At 41.6% G+C, this 19,242-nt stretch overlaps 1 protein-coding gene across 1 annotated transcript; it reads right to left on the bottom strand.

The window, feature by feature from the left end:
• Window positions 1–584: 584 nt before the first annotated feature.
• On the bottom strand, window positions 585–18,429 carry rasgrf1 (Ras protein specific guanine nucleotide releasing factor 1). The gene is given in 27 exon segments (XM_028431027.1): window positions 585–721; window positions 984–1,052; window positions 1,137–1,254; window positions 1,333–1,412; window positions 1,508–1,705; window positions 1,795–1,879; window positions 1,975–2,064; window positions 2,561–2,635; window positions 2,717–2,829; window positions 3,076–3,182; window positions 3,262–3,432; window positions 4,278–4,397; window positions 4,477–4,847; window positions 6,134–6,382; window positions 6,470–6,552; window positions 6,681–6,823; window positions 7,062–7,125; window positions 7,572–7,732; window positions 8,158–8,276; window positions 8,952–9,061; window positions 10,259–10,452; window positions 10,546–10,625; window positions 12,107–12,360; window positions 12,446–12,538; window positions 14,183–14,330; window positions 14,583–14,689; window positions 18,154–18,429. Coding segments are annotated over 27 exon segments (3,771 nt in total). The 3' UTR covers window positions 585–628.
• Between the last annotated feature and the right edge of the window lie 813 nt (window positions 18,430–19,242).

The following is a 19,242-nucleotide window of genomic DNA, read 5'->3' as shown; positions in this document are numbered from 1 at the left end:
CTGATACTAAATTACATTACCGAAAAATAGCAGTGTGTGTGTTAGGACCCTCTGTCTTTAGAGCATGAATAATGAAACAAATCTCTCTTGTTTTGGTTTGGGAAGCACAGAGACACTTATGCTTTGGATACCTTGCTGTCATTTCCACTGATCATTGTTCCCTACATCTTCAAAAACAGTTATATATTCTCTGTGCCCTTTTACCTGATTTTATGCAGTTCAGTTTTACATTGCTACATTGGTTGCAGAGAAACTCAGTCATCAATAAAACTCAAGCCAAGAGAACAACGGCCAGCAGCATGAGTGCTCAAAAAGTGCAAATCGACACAGTATGACATAATGCAAAAATAATGTCATTGGTCACTAAGAAGACACTGTTGCATGCGACTAAAGTGACCTCTATTATTATTCTTAGAATACCTCAAAACAAAAAGGAAAAACATTTTAAGCAGGTGTCGTCATGGCGATGTCGACGAACAAAATATACAGTAAAATGATGTTTGTCATCAAACAACTTTTAACACCTACTGTACAGAAGAGCAAATATCTTAAACATGTACAACTATACAAATGTGGATGCACGTGTGTTGACTGATGGTGTAATATTAACAGAGGACCACCTTCCCCATCAGTTGGGCACTTTAGGCTCAATTCTGAGTGAGGCTTCGTACATGCTTTCTTCATCCAGAACAGAGCTTCTGTCCATCAGATACTGGGCTGCCTGAGAGACAAATAAAAAGAGGAGTAAACTTAATTTGAACAATTCAAAACGACTCCAGCAGACAAGAAAGTATGTCTGTCACAGCCTCACAGTTAATAAGGAGGGACCAGTTCAGTAAGGGAGGTGCCTTCCCCCCTGACCTCCCTGCCAAAATATAGCCAACCTCAAATCATGGAGTCTGTCCAGAACATTCAAAAGCAGATGCACTTTCTCTCCTTTGTTCTTGTTATAGTTTTTTGTAATTTCCTCAACAATCATTTACCTTTGGTTGCAAGTCAATTTTGTATGCTGTTTGTTGGAACTGTCGGATTTCCCTGATGATGTGAGAAATCTAAAAATAAGAGAACCAGAACATTAACATCCAAAGAGTGAAATGCAAAATTGCTGTCATGTTAGAGGTCAGTAAACATCTCACCATCCTCATTTTTGAGAAGTTGACCAAGTTGTCTTCAGTATAGTTTGGCGTTCCCTCCTCGATGAAAGCTAGGTCAGTGAGGTACATCCCCAGGTAGGGCACACAGGGAGGATCACAGCTGATGAGGAAAAAAATACATGTTGTGCTTCATGTTTGTTTTATTGATGCAGTTCAATCTATCTTGAACTGAACTCACTTCTTTAAAGCCTCTCTCAGGTTTTTGAACCTTCCTTCTGATGACACCAGCTTCTGCAGTTTGTCAATCAATGCTTTTGTCTATAAAATAGGAGGTTATTGTGAGCACATTTAATGACAATATTATGCATATATGAAGAAACAACATAGTAGAGAGTGCATTTAGAGATTGGCACCTGCTTGGAAACCTTGAGCCAAGTCTTCTTGAGGCGGAAAACAGAGCTGCGGTTCAGTGAGGAGGTGATTTCAAGCACGGCGTTGTAGTTGTGTAGACAGCGGCAGATGTCGGCCACGGCCACCCATTTCTCTATGACTGCTACCCGAGTGACCACGTCATCACAGCGCAGGATCTCTGTGGCAATAAGGTTGCTTATCTGAGAAAGAAGCAAGCAGTTTAGACTTTCTGAATTACTACAGCTGACTTAAGACAAGTTGTTTGAGGAATATTTTTACTGGAACATACATCATTGAAGTGCTTTGTTGTTCTCATGATATACGGCGTCTTCTCATTTTTGTCGTTCTTCATCCAACCTTGACCAAAGAATTCCCTGTAAAGTGAACACACAGAGATAAAGAACTATGAATTGGCCCGTGCTTCCTTTGCAGCCGCAGACGCATGTAGCTGAGATTTGATGGCACTTACTCGTATGGGATGACTTTGAACACCAGGTGGTCCAGCAGAGTTAGCTGCTCTGCAATTTCCAGAGCAGAGTGGCTCTCAAAGGGCTCAGCCCTCCCTCCTCCAACCTGAGACACATAAGGCAGTCAGAAATTTAGCAGATTACATGGGATTTGACATAGATTATATTGAGTTGCTCTCCATCAGTCATTTACACACAGGTACATGGGTAAATAAGGTGAAGGTTTAAAACTGTCACAGACAACTTATTAAAACATAAATAAGCTACTTACAATGACATAAGCCCTTAAATAGTAAAAAACTCGTCAATTAAAGCACAGAGAGTCTCTGAGTCTGAAGCCATGCCCTTAACCTGTGCATTTTTTTAAATGACCAATAGGGAGCAGCACTACTGTAAAAATGAGTCTCATTGCATGTAAGTCTAGAATTTTGGTTAATACCTCTGTTGAAATAATCCTAATGAGTTTATGAAGTCCACAATTCAGCATGCATTTTGTAAATAATACTCTTAAACAGCACAGGGCATGGTTTAAGCTGAAAAGCTGTCATTGTATGGGCATGCTGTTAAATGTCCTTTATCCAGGCAGACTTGACTTAACTCACCAGTTGTGTCACGTCTTCTAGGGTGATCTGATTGTCACCGTGATCTTCCTGAGTTAAAGTCCTGACAGACAGGAAGAGAAGGAGGTCAACCTATGCAATGCTAAAAATACATTCCTAACCCTTCAGTTACACACATTACTACCTGATGATGTTGGCTGCTGCTTTCCTCTCCTGCGTCAACAGCTCAGGGTCGTGCATAACTTCCTCCAGGAAGACAATAACTTTTGTCTTCAGCTCGTTGTTACTCTCAAAGTCCTATAGTGACAGCACACACATACACAATATATACTGTTCTTCATGTTGGTGGCATATATCTGGCTATATATAAATATGTGTTTTTTAAACATGTTTTGATGTATTTATTCTCAAGAACAATGTTTAAGGTGACAGCCAGCATTATATCGTAGACCTAATTTAGATTAAGATCACTTGGTGGGTAAATGTTACAGGATGGTGTTAATGTCATGCTTTTTAAATGTGTTTTGTTTTGTTTTGTTTTACCGGAGAGTGTTTGGACACCCAGTGCCTCAGCACATTCAGGACTCTGTTGGTTGCTGCTCGTCTGATCACAAACTCTTTGTCTCCATTTCTCTGATCTGTTGGAAAACCTGAAGAAAACAAATTCAAATCTAAGGCACAATGAACTGGACTTAAAATCTTACAGGATGGTGCGTAATATATATATACCTGTACTGGCCAGGGACATCCGTCTGTATTTTTCCTTGGTAGGAGTTCCTTCATTGGCTCCAGCTGTAGCGATAGCAAAGGCGGAGGCAGCAGACAGGGCACTGCGGTTGTTGTCCAGCTCTCGGCATGAAGACATCACCATGCCATTGTTGTAGGAAAACAGGGAAAACTCTACAGACAAAGCACAGTTAAAATACACATCTTACTTCAATGCCATGAAGACAGGATAAATGGTTAAGTTTAAGTACATTAGACATGACTTGACTTTTATCAAAAAAAAAATTATATAACTTGGGTATAGTCTGCAGATTGGCCTGCTTTTCTTTCATGAGCCTCCACTAGGGAGCACTACAGACCAACACAACAGCTTCCCCCCAGACTTTTCTGTACAAGAGGCTTTGATATTCAAGATGGTTGCAGCTAAATATAGCCACCAAATATCAGCATAACAGAGGAATCAACAGATTCTCAGCACTCTGCTGTGTTCAAATCCTGAGAACACAGACGGATCATAAGCACCTAAAGAATCCTACACTCTGCTTCACAGTTTCAGTTAATTCACACATTCCAGAGCAGCCTTTAAAAACATGTATTGTGCAGTTTTGTCATAGGATAAAGAAGGCACAGATAATCTTGGCTGCAGTGAAAAACAGCCTCATTACTGGGGGCGGCAGGGAAAACACGCTCTTGATGTAGTTGCTATGACACAAGTTTTCCTAACACCTACTGAAGCCAAGCTTTGGCTTTCCCCACATGTTTATAACCATCAGCCAACTGAGTTTTCGTGTTACTTATGTTTCAATGTGGCATGTTTTGCATAAGAAATATCACCACATTGGCTGAGTCTTTGCCACACTGAACAATTAATCTGTCCTGAAATATGCCTGACTCAAAAATATTGTTTGCTGCAGGCTCAGTGAGGCAGTGGGAGGGGCTTTGGATATGGGTGACATGTCGGTGTGCAGTTTACTAGCATTTGTAATAATGTCACCACGTAAGTCTAGAACATGATGTACCTGAGGAGTTTTTGCATTTGATGTTTTTTGGTGTAGTTGGAGACTTGGTGGGAGACACCTCTGGGTCCCCGTCATCGCTCTGGTTCTGATCATTATCACTTTCTTCTCTTACGGAGAGATCTGTATCATGACAAAACAGTAAGGTCATTACTAACAAAGTATAAAGTATTCATGTTCAGAATCGCTGCAGCTGACGTACCTTGTTTGCACACTGAGGTATCCTCTGCCTTGTCCTTCCTGTCCTCTCCCTCGTCAGAGATTTTGCTTGTAATAGGGCTGGACACATACAGTTTGTTAATGTCCAAGGTGGTCTTGCTGAATGGGGACATGGAGGAATACATGCTTGCATAGCCATTTGAGGAGCAGCTGAGGGCAGCCAGGTCAAGAGCTTTGCCCCCAGTGATGATGGGGATGTTGAGAGAGAGCTTGCGCCGGCGGTTTGGGGATGAATTCTTGGCAATAGCGAGAGGAGGAGGGGAGGAGAACTTTCTGCTGGCCCTGGGGGAGCTGGGAGGCTCTCCATACAGGAGTTTACTGTTCTGACTGCTGGCAAAGAATAACTCCAGCGACCTGCAGCAAAGGTGGATACATACATTTGATTTTAGCATACAGGCATAATCTTCTTTGATATTTAACAAATATACCCCATGCTTTGCTAAACAAACTACATGCCCTAAATAATTCATGCAAACCAGTCAACCCAGCAGCCGTGTCTTGACGTTTTCGAGCAGGATACAGACTGCAGTGTTTCTGAAAACCTCTCCCACTCCCTGCCACCCTCCTGGCGACCTCACGGGTTCCCATAAATAGCACAGCAAGTGATAGTGCGCATGGCCACTGCTGACACAAGCAGCCAAGTGTAGGTGTCTCACAGTGACATGACAAGCGCCACGGGAGAGCATACTGCAGGGTGTGGACATGGAGAGCTCTCCCTGATCCGAACCACACTGTGGGGCCCTCCTCTCTAGGCATGCAGAGAGGCGGCGAGCAACACTCAATATTTTACACTATGGATCTTTTGCAGACAAGGAGGGTGGGGGGAGGGGAAGGGAGGGTGGGGTCCTGCAGCACCGAGGTTGGTTGCCATAGAGCGACAGAGTCCAGTTGAAACACTGCCAGACAAACAGGACCCAATTATTGCCTTTAACCAGTTAATAAAAAAACACATACATATACACTCCCACAGTGATACAGAAGCCCTATAGAGCCTGTCATTCTGCACGCTGCAGAGCTTCAAGATGTCACATAACAAACATACACCTGATAGGGTGTTGTGATACACAGGTCGATAAATGTGATATTTAAAAATAAAATATTGATGTCATGTTGAAATTACACACATAACATTGTAGTATAAATAAACCAGCTCCTGCCAAATACTAACTGAATTCCATATAAAGTCAACATGCTACAGTGGATGCCTCAGTCTGGCTAATGCTAATCAACACCACCCACAAAAAGGTGTCATCCCCCACCCACCTTCACCTCCATCATCCTGCAGGTTTTCCCACAACCTGTTTGTGTTACTTAGATCTATTTTTTTGTTGTTAAAGATCATCTAATCATCCAACTAAACATTTTCTGCCTCAGTGAAAAGTTTCATTTATGTGTAGAACCAGTAAAACACATTTTCATTTGTTTTTCATTTAATATGTAACTAGAGTTCAAATATCATATGCCTCCCATTGACTAGAGAGAATTAGTAAGTCTCACTTCCTAATAAATCAGTCTTATCTGTATGCATAAAGGCAGCATCTGAAAGGATGCCAGACACTTCGAACAAGATTTGTTTACGTATTGTACTCACTGTCAACAACCTTGCAACACTCAAGTCGTCTAAATGTAACGTGACTCACCGAGCAGGGATGGCACTGATGGGCTTCTTGTAGATGGTGATGAGTTTATCTAGCACCACATCAGCAGTGGTGAACACGCGATACGAGTGCAGGAAGGTGTTGAGGAAGTCGATGGAAAGGAACCGGAGATCAGTCAGTCTCTCCAGCAGGCGCTCCACGCTGGCGTAGCGGATCTGCAGCACCTTGCAGGAGTTCATCATCTTGCTAAAGCGGATATCTACGTCATCGCAGTACAGACTTGAATCTGACCTGATAACAAAACAGAAAAAAAATCAGGAGGAAAAAAACCTGAAAGCAGAAGCAGCTGCACAGGGTTACATAAAAATAATAGCTCACTTGATCATCTGTGGTACTGTGACTTTGGAGTTGTCTTCAAAGGCGTTCATCATCAGACCATTGCAGCGGATGTTGTCTATGCACTGCAGGAAAGTAGAAGTAAACAGACAGAGCAGAGAAAATGTTAGTAAGTTCTGTAACATGCAGACTTTTGGCCATCATGCTCAGCTTTTTATGCGACTGCTGGAGATTGTGATGTGTATTGACGTGCCTGGCTGATGTCACTGGTCCACGCAGACTTCTCCTGCCTGGAGGAGGCCACCAGGATGACTGTGAATGACTGGCTGTCCTTTGGCTCCACCACTATCTTAAAGTCCAGGTGTTCCATGTCCTGGCCGCTCTTATCTGTTTTAGCTATGAGGCGAACACAAAGACAAACATGTCATTTTCTCTATGCAATGAAACAATTACACAAATACATAAACATGCTGATTTTCCAAGATTTTCTGCTGAACAATCAGGCATCTGTCACGTTCTTACTTATTTATAACTTCTAGCACTCTCTAGTAATCATACATTATACAAAGCATTATAATAGTAGGCTACATATCATGCATATTTCTGTGAGCAAGGATGTAAATGAAACACTCACACTCATCGTCTGTCCCCTCAGTGTCCTCCATCAGAGTGCAGTCTATAAGTGAGACAACGCCATTCTGCAAACAGCATACAGTATATATTCAGTTTTGTTATCAGCCTTGACTGACCAAACATAATCGAACAACAAATCCATCACCAGAATTATGTCGCTTAATCCAGTTCTCCTCTATCATTTGACTGCTAGCATGAGAAGTGCAAAGCTTTTACTTGATCCCAAATATCACCTTACTGTCTAAGTAAAAATATCTCAATTATATAAACCAAAGTGACATCAAGCAGTTGCTTTCCAACATATTAATGAGCCTACGTCTTCAGGCATGTACGATCAGGACAGAGAGCTTCAGTGGTCATTGCTGCTTGTAAAAGGCACAGCATCTCTTATCCTGAATCTTCCATGCGTTCAATGTAGCTCAGACCTTCAGGGCTTTTTTTTTGGTGCTGTGAGACTGTGATGTTGGAAATGAGGAGCAGCTCCACTGCCGGCTCAGCAGTACAGACCCACCTTGGTGAGATGAAGCTTCCCCCCAGAACCCCTTGTGCAGATGATTAAATGCTTGGAGAAGAGAAAGCACTGCCTCTCCCCCTCCTTCTTCAAAGACAGAGAGCCTAGTCGCCCACGGGTGATCTTGCCCTTCTCGCTCATCGGCACCTGGATGAGAGACCCTATATGCAGAAATGAAACCATATGTATAATTATATATTTGTATATAGAGATTCACATATAGATGGAAAAGAGGCAATGACGAGGGGGGGGAAAAGGCATCAGTGATGCTTAATAGATCAAACTCCTTGTTTTATCTTCCTGAATGTATGAATACATGCATACAGTCACGAGATACTACAGGTTAAATATTATACCATTTCTGTTTTCCCTTTATTCATCCATCAAAGTCTTTTGGGGACATCTGACATTTACAATCCCAGATTCATCATCAATTTGCCCCAGAACAGTCTAATTACACATGGAAATTAAAGACCATCCTCACAAGGGAGTACTACCAATACAGAGCTGAGATCAGGCTGACATTTGGGACAGGAAATACCCTTCTGTAGTGATCCAGCATACAGCATGTGAAGGTGAGAGTTACCTTGTCGTACAAACGTCTGGCTGGTGTCAAGGAGAATCTCACAGCCTTCTACAATCATGCGCTCTATCGCCAGGTTTTTCCTGATGTTCTCAGTCTCACTCACTTCATCGTGCATTATTCTAAGAAAAGGAAGGTGTCAGCATTTGATAAGAAACACTACAAACTTAAGCTTAACAAGACTTTTGCATTCTGGTCAAACTGAAGTTTTTGTTTACAGCTGAAAGTTTGAAAATTTTTAAGATTGATTGTTTAAATAATGTGAATTCTGAACTGATTGTGTGCTGTCATTACATAAAATATATGTATTGTGTTGATGGGACAGTGAGTCAGTGTAACACATGTAGTCTTCGCTTCCAAGGAAGTCAAAGGAAGTAGCACTGCCAGAGAACTGCTGCTCTTTTACAGTCTATATAGTCTAAGTGAACATTATAAAAGCAGGATCAACAGGTTTGTTTTTTTAGCCTAGCATGGACATTTTGGTAATCCTACATAGCAAATCTAGTGCATGATCATGCAGGTTGGTGGTTAGATAATTTATATGCTGTGGAGAGAGAATTAAAAAAGTAAGAATAAGAAAAAAAAAGTAGATTAAAACAGAAACAATACAGCCCCCTGTAAAGAAAGGTACTGCACATGTTCTACAAATTGAACCTTAGTAGATAAGATCTATATAGTAAAGGCAGTCCTGACCTCCTGTCACCATTACAACCAAACCTATACCACTGATTTATCACATCAAGTGATATCTAGCTCATTTGAGACAATGTGCAATGTTTGTTTTTTTTTTTTTTTACCTGGAAAGCTCCTCCAGCTTAGATTTGGCATAGTCCAGGCTGTTCCTCTCTATATGTTCGTGAGGTGTGTGTGCCAGAAGTTCATGCAGAGTAAGAATGTAGCGGGGAATCTAGAGGGACAGATCACAAAGCAACAGGGGAGTCACACTCACTTCATAAGATCTCATGTGCAACACATATACACAAACACAGAAATATACACGTGCCGGCGTAATGAGAAGTAGATCAGTGGAGAGCGCAAACTACACTCATCAGCAAAATTTATTATCAACACAGCAGAGCCTGCAGTAGGCCCCAGCAGAGTACACTGTCAGGAAACTGCGTGCCTTGCCAGAAAGGAGCCATTATTAAAGCCTGAGCTCCAAATACAGCCACTTTTTATAGACATGAAAAACACGACAAGGATATCCTGAACAAAAGCAGACACATGCCTGCTGTTTCTTTTGTTAATCAGCAATGCTACAAAACCAGCCAAGTTCTGACTGGGACACACTGGCCAAGATACAGGATAGAAAATATTAATGGGAATAAAAATACAGCCTTAGTTAAAGTGGAATCAATGCATCATTATTCAGATGCATTCATGTTTTTGCACTTTTCACACAGATGGATGGTTTGGGCTTTGACTGGGACACTCAAGTACAGTCCTGAAACCAGTCTAGTGTCATTGTGGAGCTGTTATCCTATTTTCTGTTACTCTGGAGCGGATTTTTATTCAGTGCCTCTCTTTATTTGGCTTTATTCATTCTTCTGTTGTTTCTGACCTGCCTTTCTGTTGCTGCTGCTGGCTCCACCACAGGGCTGATGTTTTTCAGATCAGGACAAGTCTCTGGTCTGGCTAATTTTAGGCAGAAATCAGTGCCTGGTGTTTGCCACTCCCCTCTTTGTAATCCTTCAAAAGTGACACATGTTTATGTCATGACAATAGAGCTCCACCATAAAGGCCTGGTTAATGGAGTGCTGCTGAGAATTTCATTCATTCAGTGCTTGCTTTGTTGCTTAGTTTGTCTAGATGGTCAACTCATTCAGTCTTGGTTTTTTTCCCAACTTTTAAAGAGGACCAGAAAAAGTGGTGTTTTGCAGACAGCTACAAGTAGATATCATTGGTTTTGCAATAGCCTTTTATAGAATGAGGCTGGTAAAAATTTATGGACCAATGGTAGTATTTATGCATGGAGAGAAAAACTTGGCTCAGGCCATAGGAGCACAAAATTAACGACAAAATCTGGCTCAAGGCGGCACCTCTGCAGCAAACAAATGGGTCTGCTTTAATTTCCTGTGTAAATCAGAGAGACAAATGAGCTAACCTGGAACATTGGGTAGGTGAGGAAGGTCTCCAGAGTCCTCTCCTCACAGTCGGGCTTGGCCTCATACTGCTTCAGCAGTTTGTCGAAATCTCGGTTCTGCTTGCAGTGAGCCAGGATCTGCAGGCTGTACTGGTGGTTCCTTACAAACTCCTGGTAGATGTTCAGCATGGGCAGCAAGATGTCAAAGAGGTCGGCTGCAGAGAGATCAGTGACATCTTTAACCATGGTCCACATTTAAAAAGAATGCACACTTTAAAATAATAAGATGGTAGAAAAGAATATCTTACCCAGCACTAATGTTGGCCAGCTTGCTATTCGGGCTTTCAGACCCTGGTAAAATATCTGATGCAGGAACATGATAGTTTCACTGAAATAAAAAAGGATATCAGGAAACATTTTTTTTATAAATAAGCCTCCACTTGGCCTCGGGTATGGGACAGCCTGGTCATGGCATTACATTGTGATGTAATTGATCTCATCTTGCAGCCTCTGAAGGATGCAGCCCCTCACTCGATAAACTTATCGGCCACTATAAGTTCCTGTACACGGTTGGAATGCTGCTGTGATGGATGGAGTGATATTGAATAGACCAAACAGAATAGACACACAGATGATTATGCTGTCATTCTTGCAGCTGCAGGATATTAGTGTTTACTGTTGTGTAAAAAAATGTTAATACTAAAAAAAGAGGGGCTACAAATATACAGTCTGTAGGCAAAATGTCCATCTGGCACGAAAAAAAATTTAAAAACATCATCATAACCTTTGGAGATGACTCAGTATTTAGTAAAAAAGCACAATGTCAGTTATACCCGCGCTGTAGGTTTAAATTATTCATGTAGATATCCATGCTGTGCCAGATGTGCATAAAGTATGCAGGGTTTTGTAGAGGTGCAAGTGTTATCCTCTGCCATCCAGAAGGAAACATGAATTATCCACTTCCACCAGGAAGGTTGCTTCTGCCTCTGTATCCTGCACGTATCAGTATTCTTTCTTTATCACTACTGGCCGCACAATGACGATGATAATTACCAACCAGTGTATGAACAGCTTTGGAGACAAAAGCAGGTCACAGCAGCTCATTTTGTGTTGGGCTTTTCTGATGCAGAGAATGTACATTTTTGTGTATGTGTCTGGATAAGGAACCTGGATTAAAAACATTTGCTGTGCAACTTATTTCCGGTCAGAGAAAGTAGAGCCCTAAAGATAAATTTATACTTTCTGCATCCATGAGGCAGCTGCAGACATTGCAGAGTCCCTGAGGCATCTACATGACACATTTTACTGCACATGTCCTTGTTTTTATATTATTGTATTGACAACTTTTTACAGAACTGAGCAGCAATAAAACACTTTGCTCAGCTTTAGTGGCTCTGTGTGCTCTGTGGCCTTTAGGAGAGATTTCTAAGCAGAGGCCCCTGGATGATTAAATGTAGTTAAGCAGATAATCACATATTCATAGACATTGAAATTCAACTATAGTCTCATCTTACTTGATTTTCTTCATCAACACAAAATTTAACCTTTAGGGTCAAACAAAATGATGCATTCTCTCAGTATGAATGCATGTCATGGCTCTTTCAGTCTTAGACTTTTAGTTATGTTGTGTAAAGGTGTGTACTTTTGCTGATGCACTATAGGAGGGTCATTCAATGTCTAAAGAAAATAGCAACTGCTCATTATCATTACATGGTTTTCACAGTACTCAAACTGTGCAAGTATACTGTGACATTCAACTTTTTGTTATCGCTGATCAATATCTTTCCTCAAATGAATAGAATCCACCTTTTGGATGTTTTTGTACTCTACGGCAGTCAAAAGAGGATCTCGGAACCAAAATGACCTCACCTGTTGAGGAAAATGCTGCTGACATCATCATGGGTGATGGGTGGCTTCTTGGAGCTGGCGGCCATGCGTAGTGGCCTCAGGAAGTTGTTTACCAGGATGTGAAGCTGCTGGACATACTCTGCCTCTGAGTCCAACATGCTGAACACCACCTGGTTCCTCTTCCTCATGCTCTCTGCATGAGGGGAGCGGATATAGTCCTGGATGATGGTCTTCCACTTCCTCCTGCAAATCCATCCTCGCAGAAAGCTCTGGACCTGCAGCAGACCATGCAACAGTCAGTCAATATCTAAATGTGCAGCATAATGGAACTGAGCAGCAAGTTTTGATTGCATGCTTTACCTTCTTGATCTTCTTGATTTCGGAGTCGTCCTCAGTGGGGGCGGCTGCAGGGCTGGCGTGGATCTTCTCGTTGTCTTTGAGCAGTCCAGCAATCTGTCAGTAAAAGGAAAGACTAATCATTCCCACTCACTTCTCTACTTCTCACTTACTTTAGCAGCACATAAACAAAGTGACTGAGTCAACGGCATGGGACCTGTCAGCACTGAAACATTGACTAAACTAGCTCTGTTCACTTGGCTGGGTACCCTCCATTAAAACTGATTCATCATTTATGGTAATCTGACTGTCCTGCATGTACGACGTATGAGGAAAACACTGAAAAAACATGCGGAGTGTTAATTGTCATTTCATAGAAGAGATGCAGTGTTCATGCATATTCAGAATGTAATTTGATTTCAAGCATCACATTTGCACATTAAAGTAAAATGACTATTTGATCTGAAGAATACAGCTGAACACAGTCCTATTGGAGGCATTGTTCCTGAGAGGAGATGCAAAGTGGAGAGTGGCCAGCCTGAACACGACTGTCTCACTGATAGGGCTGCGCTTCCATTTACATCTTCTCACATGAGTTTCCACACAAACAGAAAGATAATCAGAACAGTTCATCATTTTCCCACCGGTTCAATTTGTTGTGCTGGCAGCCAGGATGAGGCCCGGATGAGATGCAGACCCATTTTTGAAAAGAAATAACAGTGACATGCAAAAAGCAGTGGTGATATAGGATGTGCAGGATGCCTGTTTACAGCAGGTCTGAATCTGTATGTGGCTGCTGCAGATTTGCCTATAGATGAAAATCCTGTAATCCTTTCGTTATTGTGGTCCAATCAGTGCGGACAAACCTTGGATATTTTATCTGTACTAGTGTTGAGGCCCAAACTGCACAAAAAACACCCACAAAGGGTTCATTTCAACCAAAGGGTAATTGATAGGTTTGTGGTCTAAGGTAAAAGCCGTCCAGGCTGTGTCCAGGTAGTAGTCTGTGGTGGTGGATGAACTCAAATCCACATTCTTGGATGGCAGCTGTCACATCAATGGACTTGTGAGTTGGAGTGTTGCTTTGGTGGAAAAGCACTCGTCTTGTCAGCCTCCCACACTGAGTCTGCCCATAGCCTTTTCAAGAGATTATAGCACTGGGCCTCTGTTGTAGTTGGCTTACTTAGGTAGTCCACCAACAGCACAGAAAATGCAGGCTGGCTTTAGCCTTCCATGGGGCAGGAGACTCTAACTATGTGTGCACTGTTTTGATAGTTGTTTCAACTCTATTTGTTGGTGGATGTATGGACACAAATTGTATTGCATCAGCTTGGTGTGTCCTGTTGAGATCATGTCATGGGTCTTATCAGTAGTCTCCATTTGATAAGAGATGGCCACATGTTCCAGAACCACTTAGATGATTTTAAGTCAGAAACAGTAGATGTTTTTTACAGAATACTGACTTACAATTTTCAACCTTAAAAAAAAAACACATAGGTTATTTACTTTAAAAATGTTTTAAAGACTTAAAGTCAGTTTAAGCTGTGTAATTTGCAGGATTAAGCACTGCACTGATTTGCACTGCAGACACCAACCATTTTTTTGTCTGATACGATAAAACAGATTGAGCCTGATAATGTGTAAATAGGTCAGACTAATGAAGTGGTGTGATGTTTGTGATAATCTACACTGCACAGGGATAACAAATGTGTTTGTTTACATCCATACTCTTGAGTGTAAAGAAATCACAGTGACTATTACCTCAGACTTAAGCCTTTCAATCTCTATTTCCCCATCTTCTATCTGTTGTCGAAGTTGCTTAGCAACTGTTTTCTCTGTCTCCACAATCTGAAGCAGATGAAGATACTTCTGCATGAGAGTCTCATGCTCGGTAGCCAAGTTTCTGTAACTGTAACACATGCAAACACAAACACACACACAGATTTGCAGCTTGTGTAATGAATTTCATATTAGTTGGTTTCATCTTACATCAGTCATGTTTATCTTCAGAGGCATTTTCTTTAAGTGTGTGATTCCTCATATTTTAGTCCCACTCTTGAAACCATGGCAACACCCACTACAGATGTCAGTCAGATATTACTTACCCTCGATCGTATTTCTAATTGCCATGTCTGCACATTTTACTTGTGTGTGTCTTTACCTGGCGTGTGATATAGCAGCCACCCATTCATCGCAGTCTTTTACATCTTCTGTACGTAACTCCAGTGCCTTTTGGTTTTCATGAGTGAAGCTGATTGTGAAATAGTACTGAAACAAACAGAGAGAGGGGGAGGGGGAGAAGCAGGAGTTCCAGTTAGAGACAACAGGACTATCATTAACCTGACACATTCCACACAAAAAGGAGCATTCATTATTGGAAACCTTCTAGATAAATCACTTATATAGAGTCCCCACTACTGCTTTCCTCCTTTGTATTTGTTCTACTGCCTCACTGCTGCAGACATCAAGCGGGTGATTTAAAACCACACAGAGCCTGGGGAAGCCACATCTCCCTCGCCCACCAGTGCAGTTGATGGAGCACACTGAGGGAAGCCTCCCCCAGCTCAGTTCCTGGGATGTCTCTAGTTCCCAGGAGGAAATGCCATAAGACACGGAGGCTGGAGCCATGGCCAATTACATAACTGTGCGATACCTGTTTCCTAGCAACTCCAGTCAATGTGAACAGTTGTTCACAGCTGGGTTTTTTGAGTGTGTATTGGACTGGTGAAATAAAGAACATATAGTTTAAAGTTATTTGCTTTATTTTTAAGATATTGTTTAAATGAATTGTTAGCAGCTCCTCTCATGAAATATTAGATCATCAATCATGAGAAAAAAAGAACAGCCATCCAAATAGAGAGCTTTGAGATTCAGGTCACGCACTGCTTTTACTTTATTTTTATTGTGTGTGTCAGAAATAATTTGCCTGCGCTGTTTTATTTTAATGTTTTGTTACATGTTTACAGTGGCAGGTCCAGGACATTTTACACCATATGTGAAAAAAAAAAATCCATGCATTTTATTGCATTTTGTACACTAGCATGACTACTGGTTTCCATGTCAAATTACCTTGCAACGTAGCTCAGACACCGAGTAACTTTAATCCTTCACCAAAGTAGTAATCTAGATGGAAGACATATCTTTGTAATTTTTAACATTTTTACATTGCATTGTTGCTTTGAACATGAACAAAACATAAATCAGGGGAGTTCACCCATGTAGCAAAATGGTCTCTTTGTGACTGGATGGTTGGAGACTATTGTCACAATTATAAAAGCAGACAAAAGGCAGAATCACCATTTGTTTTTTGTTTTATTTGTTAGTGCTTCATGGCCTGTCACAGACATAACATCTTTTCTCTTGGTTAGCTTTAGACATCACTCTTTTCATTACATTAGCTAACATTTAAAGTGCAAATTTCATTTCTCTGACAAAATATTCATGTGACAACAAGAGGTCCCTACATATGTAATCACAGACTGTTTCAGTGGACCACTATTTACATGTAAGATCTCAAAATGTGATAAAACTGTGCCACAGCCACCTCGAGTGAACTGCTATTCCTGCTACTGTTGAGCGAGACCAGACTCTAATCTTTGGCCTGCAGATGTTCAACAGGCGCCTATCAACCTGCAACTGATCATTATTCATGGCCGACTGCTCTTCCATCTTCACATTCATTAGGTATTCATCCTACCGTCAAAGAAAATCTATTTCTGGCAGAGAGGCATGCATGTTGTAGTTTTCCCTCATGATCTCTTGGTGTCTGGTGTGAGGCAATGTTATGTTTATGGTTGAGTCATGCACCTGTAAAAGCCCTTACAGATTTTAATAGAGCTAAGAGACAGATGCGGTATTGATAAATATTGATACATGGGTAGTATTAGCTACTAAACATTACATTTTGAGTTGTTGCAGCAGCTGTGGATGTGTGGTAAATGATTAAGATTTCTATGTGATTGTGATTTACTTTTATTATTATTATTATTATTAAGGACTTGTAATCACATTACTCCCACCACAAAGCATCTGATCATTTTGATGTACAGTAGAGTCTGCTGCCGTTACCCAGTGTGTGCTCGCTGTGTTTTCTATAATTGGACTCTGACCCCTCCAAGGTACTGCAAGGAACAAATTTAGCTCAGATAGTGCTCACATTAATAGGAGAGATGCGACACACTCTCCTCTCCCCTCTGTTACCCCGCCTTTCCCTACTGCATCATTCTTTAGGATGCAAATAAGGGTTGCCATGGAAACCTCAGGCTCAAAAGCATTATCATTTTCACACTAACTGCATTTGAGGATAAATATAAAGTGGGGATTATGGTGGATTGAGGGAAAAACTGAAAGAAAATCATAAATCCAGGTAGGGACAGGAGATATGGGATGCATATGTTTCCCTTATTGTTAAGATGTTTGTTTACACTAAGAGGTAACTCTTCAGCAGTCCATCACTTAAGCCATATTGCTCATTTGTTATGTGTGAAGCCTCCAAGTTTGTGTGAATGGGATTCACGGTGCAAAGTACAAAGTATAAAGAATCACCATATTTTTTTAATGCTTTATCAGGAATTCCAGATAATATTCCTGCAAGAATCAAACTTTCCTCAGCATGCTCACGTGTTAAACACAATGCAGAGGAAACGGCACTGCTGGTTTAAAAAAAAAAATCTTTCAGGGAGGGTTTTTGTAAAGCAACAGTGAGAGCACAACATTAGGCAGTGTGTTGCATTCTGCTTTGTCAGCAAAAGGGCAGCTGTTCACAGGAAGAGCCTGGACTCACTTTGGATTGCAGCCCTACCTACAGAGTCAGGCACAGAAAGGCCAGGAGAGGAAAGCCGGTGGCAGTGGAGCATTATGTTTTTGCACTGTTTATTCACAATAGTGTTAACAAGCCCGTTCCTGCTCCAAACTGCTGCGTTTCTGAGCCAGTGAAAATCTCACACAGCCATTTAAATTCTTCATATCCGGGTGTTTCTGAACCAAAGATTGCTGCTTTTTGCAGTGTGTGATGAAAATGTAACCTCCAGCATAAAACTCTCAGTCTGAATCATTTCATTCAATTCATCCAGATCAGAACTGACTGGTCACTGGCACCCTGCTGTTTTCCTGAGCCTTAGCTGCAGTGTCACAATTTCACCACAAGATGGAAACCGTGAGGCCAGAACTTTTTTTTTTTTTTTTTTTTTACATGTTTTATTGGAAGGAGCATTAGGAATAGTGGCTCCACACTCTCCGCCCTAAAATATCAAAACCATGATGACTGAAAGTCAAAAGCAAAACGTGTCACTGAGCAGACCGAAAAGACATCACTGCAGTAAGTTTACAAATGCATCCACTGAAAACTCCCCGTTAAAAGAGAGGGGGATGAAGCACAGCAGGTTTGGTGCAACATAAAGAAAAAAAACGCTGCATAGCTTATTGCCAGTGCTGCTGTAATATCATTGGGTGTTAATATTGTTACCTCAACATTAATGTCATGCATGCATTACATAACGTGCAATACAGCAATCTGAAACCTATTCTGCTGTGCTGGATTTGAGGTCATCGAGCGATGCGATGCAAAAAATAAAAAAGAATTTGCAAAGAGTTTAGAGGCATTTCAGGCTCATGAGCACATTTTACATTCAGTGTCGCACCTCGTCTGGAAGTCTGAGTACCCAGAGAGGGAGCCTGTGCATGCATCTGTGTGTGCGTGTATATGTGTTTGTGTGTGCGCGCTCTCTCCTTACCTGCTTTTCCAAACACTCCTTAGCTGACTGTGAAGGTTTCGGTGAAGGCGCCCTGTCGCATATGCATCCCTCCAACAGGTATAATCCCGAGGGTCGAGAGCTGGACTCGTTCTCAAAATAAAAGAGCATATTCTGCAGCAGAGCAAACCACTTTGTGTGCCATTTCGTGTTGTCTGAGCTCTTTTTGCTCAAGCACCCTCGCCTCGTACCATCCTTCTTTGCCAAAAGCCCCAGGTAGGTGACATGACCATCATTAAGCCGTATTCCCTTCTGCATTTTGATGAGGACACTTCAGCTGCACCAGGTGGATCGCTCGTTACATCCTTCTGAAGTCGCTCCAGAGGGGGAGAGAGAGAGAGAAGAAAGAAAAAAAAATCAAATAAAGAAAGACAAGATGTTGACTTTCTGAATGCGGACCTCTAGCAGCAGGCTTGTCCACTCTGTCCGACGCATTCACGGTGCTGGCATTTAAGTAAAAACGAAGCAACAAAACGAGGAACACAAGTCAAGCATCCTAAAATCTTTTGTCATTGTTTTTGAAGGTCCATACTTTCCGATTGTGTAAAAAGAAAAAAGAAAAGAATGGCCGAAAAAAACACAGACGCAAGATGAGCGGGGAAAAAAAAGAGGGGGGGTTCGAGGTTTGTCCTTTTTCTCACATGAAATCTCCAGAAACCAGAAGGCTCGGTGCTGAGCTAGGCAGTGCTGGCTGGAGTCACGTGACGCATGCTTGGGAAAGCAGATTTCAGGACCTTGGACAGGGACGTCTCAACGAGATGCCGCATAAGTTGAGTTTCCTCTCAAGACAATCAAGTGGAGGAAAATGGAGAATAATCAGAAGAGAGGGAGAGGGAGAGCGAGAGGGGGAGCAACCTGCAGGGGAAGCAGCCATTTAACAGGCTGCTGAATCTATGACTTTCACTTAATCGTCTGGGAAATGTCTCTGCTGATCATTTAGTTGGGTGTCATTATGAAGTTGTACAGTATTTGTATGTAAATTTACACTATTGTAATTCAAACATTTCTATTAAACATTAAATGAAAGGACACAAAAAATTGAGTCTGTTTAATTTTAATTTTAAAAGTAGC

Source organism: Parambassis ranga, chromosome 19, assembly GCF_900634625.1.
Source record: "Parambassis ranga chromosome 19, fParRan2.1, whole genome shotgun sequence".
NCBI lineage: Eukaryota > Metazoa > Chordata > Actinopteri > Ambassidae > Parambassis > Parambassis ranga.
This window is presented reverse-complemented; position numbering and strand designations above follow the sequence as displayed.